The 2,841-nt window shown below is 29.1% G+C and overlaps 1 protein-coding gene across 1 annotated transcript; it reads right to left on the reverse strand.

Annotated features, from left to right (window-relative positions):
• Nucleotides 1-692: 692 nt before the first annotated feature.
• Nucleotides 693-2,433, reverse strand: LOC111411775 (hydrophobic protein RCI2A-like). Its single transcript, XM_023042374.1, has 3 exons — nt 2,178-2,433; nt 1,564-1,664; nt 693-854 (listed from the first exon to the last, which is right to left on the reverse strand). The coding sequence occupies exons 1-2, from the start codon at nt 2,256-2,258 to the stop codon at nt 1,578-1,580; spliced, it is 168 nt and encodes a 55-aa protein (XP_022898142.1). The 5' UTR covers nt 2,259-2,433; the 3' UTR covers nt 693-854; nt 1,564-1,577.
• Between the last annotated feature and the right edge of the window lie 408 nt (nt 2,434-2,841).

Here is a 2,841-nt window from a genome sequence, read left to right on the forward strand (position 1 = left end):
CTATTTTTTCTACCTACTTTTTTTTAACTACACAATAAAATATTCTTAGGTAAATCCAAAACTTTTACTTACTTTTTCACTACACATTCTCCTAAAAATTACTATTCAAAATATTATTTTTCAATAACAATAGTTGTCAAACAAGGGCTTAAATTGAAACTTTCTAATATCATGCCTCTGTTTGGAATTTCGCATTAATCATTTATAAAGGATTGAACTTCATTTTTATCCATTTATCCACTAATTTCTATATATTTATAAAATTAAATCATTCATAATTTTTTCTTAAACTGACGGTAATATATAAAACTACAATAAAATTTAAACTTATTCTCTCATTCTTAGATGAGAAAAATATTATCATAAATAATTTTTTTTTCAAGAGTCAATAAAATAGTAAAATTTCACTAGTAAGTGAATTTGTAGAATTACAAATTGATCTAACAAATAATATATCTTGAATAAAATTAGCTAAACCCTCTCTATTTTGTTTCAATCGATTTTAACTACCAAAATTTAAATTACGTAGACTTAAACCAATGTTTTCAAATCGCGATATCTATTCAATCTTATAAGTTAAAATTTTTTTGTTCATCGACCCCCCCCCCCCCCCCGCAATGCTTCGAATCCGCTTCCTTTAAAAATTCTCGTGGAAAATTATGTAGTTGAGGACCCACTTAAAGATAAAGATGTGCAAGATTAAGTAATTTGATAATATAAAAAGATGATGCTAATCAAATCATAGTAATTAAATACATTAGAAGTTTCAAAAGTAACACTACACAACATGCTTAAAACAAACCACTCCATTACACAATAATCAACATGATACTTCACAGCTTTGCCATCGCCACCTGTCAATAATCAAAGAATATGATACTTTGATACAACTTTTCTATCAACTTTTGCAAACTATTCCAAATAGAATCGAATGAATCACTGCACAATATTAAAGGCATGTATGATGTAAATTTTTTAAGAAAATAATTTTTTGAAGAGTATGTAATTAAAAATTATATATTAGAGCATCTTTGAGACTCTACTCTTTGTTTTAAAAAATCAAAGCATTAAAATTCTCGACCGTATAATTTTTTAAATGAAATGATTGCATTTAATAGGGTACAAATTTCAATATAAATTTCTTAGATTATTCAAATTATATTTGAAATGATTGATCATTATACTCTTAAAAAAAAAAAAAACGTTAAATACAATATAAAAAGAAATCAATCAATATTTCTTTAAAAAAATAAATGAAGAGCCAACTTATAGAGCATTATAGTGTAAAATTTTACTCTCTAAATATAAAAATCCTCTTTCATAAATATAAAAAAATGTTGACAACTTTTTAATTACAGTCTAGCAAAAAAAAAAAACCTAAGAAATAGAAAAGATCTTGAGAAATATGTACAAGGAATGAATTCTATAAATAGTCTTGACGACTTTAGACCCTTTTTTTTCTTTTTTTTTTTAAATATTTCGTACTCAACATTCCTTTATATTTTAAAGATTTAAAGAGAAGACAGTAAAGCACTAGAAAACTAAGCAGTAGAAGAGATTTACCAGGAATGAATTCATCAATTCCTGGTGATGATATAAATGGCATAAATGATTCCAGGGATATAGCCCAAGATGGTAAGCAACAAACATATCCAGAATTCAGCCTGCATCAAAAAATTTATCAAGAAAAACTATTAGCAAAATACTTGATGTAGTTTACCAGTATAATATAAAATTTTACTCGTTTAATTCTTATTTTTCTCCAAATAAGAAATATTATCAATATTTTCAATATATCACGGAAACCCTTCAACCTGGTGAAAACACGAAGAAAATAGTACAGAAACTATAACTGTATATAGTATAAACAATAGATTTCAACATCAAGAAGCATCTCGCCCTTATTAAAAGTGGAACAAGTCGATCTTTTTAAATAAGCAAGTCTGATAATCGAAGCTTGGCCAAAGAAAGAGGATCTAGTGTTTGTTTGATAAAATTTTATTAATTTTTCACCTGATCAAATTTCAACTTTGGCGGTAATTTACATCAACTTTTATCAAAATATGTTAAAAACTCTTATCAAACGACTCATTAACATCAGTTATAATTTATAAAAAAAAAAGGTAGAAGTAGAGACAGGAAAAAAAAAATAATAAGAAGAAGAAAGGAAAGGAAACCTTGCAGCCAAATTTAAGGAAGACACCAAGGGGAGGCAACAGAATTGCCAGAAGAATGTCTACGCAAGTTGCTGCACCCATATTTGTTCAGATAATCTCTCTTTTGGGATCACCAAATGTAAACAGACAGAAGATGTGTATTTCCAGGACAAGTGTAAAATGCAAATTGAATTTGAGGATGTTACTTGATTTATAGGCAGCGAGTCAGGACTTAGGAGGAAGAACGTGGATTCGCTTGTGGAACGATAAAAGAGGGACACGTTGCTTTTAGACTTGTATTTATCTGGAACATGGCAGCCACCGTTCTTGACTTTACCACTTCTGTTTCTAACCTTCTAGTTTTATGCCAGAATGATATATTCAATCTTATTGGTAATTAGTGCCAATATAGGATTTTACTAAACTGCCAGAAGAAGCTTGCCAGAAAGAGTGACCGCTCCTCACGCGGGTCCTGCTTGAATAAAAAATTTTGACCGCCATGTACTTGTGTGTGTTCTGTCAAGCCATTTATCGAGTCTTCTGTTCCTGCAGCACGTCTCGTCAATATATTTGATAGTATGATTATTATGACATTGATCAATGTATAATAATCAATATAATCAGAATCGTTGGGTCTAAAGTCAAGCCATTTTGCTGCTCTGCCAGGGTTTAAAACCAGGCTTTG

Source organism: Olea europaea, chromosome 16, assembly GCF_002742605.1.
Source record: "Olea europaea var. sylvestris chromosome 16, O_europaea_v1, whole genome shotgun sequence".
Lineage (NCBI taxonomy): Eukaryota > Viridiplantae > Streptophyta > Magnoliopsida > Lamiales > Oleaceae > Olea > Olea europaea.

What these genes read in the sequence shown, in the direction of transcription:
- LOC111411775 (XM_023042374.1), bottom strand. Translation starts at nt 2,258, where the DNA reads ATGGGTGCAGCAACTTGCGTAGACATTCTTCTGGCAATTCTGTTGCCT. An exon ending in TCCTTAAATTTGGCTGCAAG is followed by an intron (nt 1,665 to 2,177) that starts GTTTCCTTTCCT and finishes TTTTTGATGCAG; the next exon opens with GCTGAATTCTGGATATGTTT.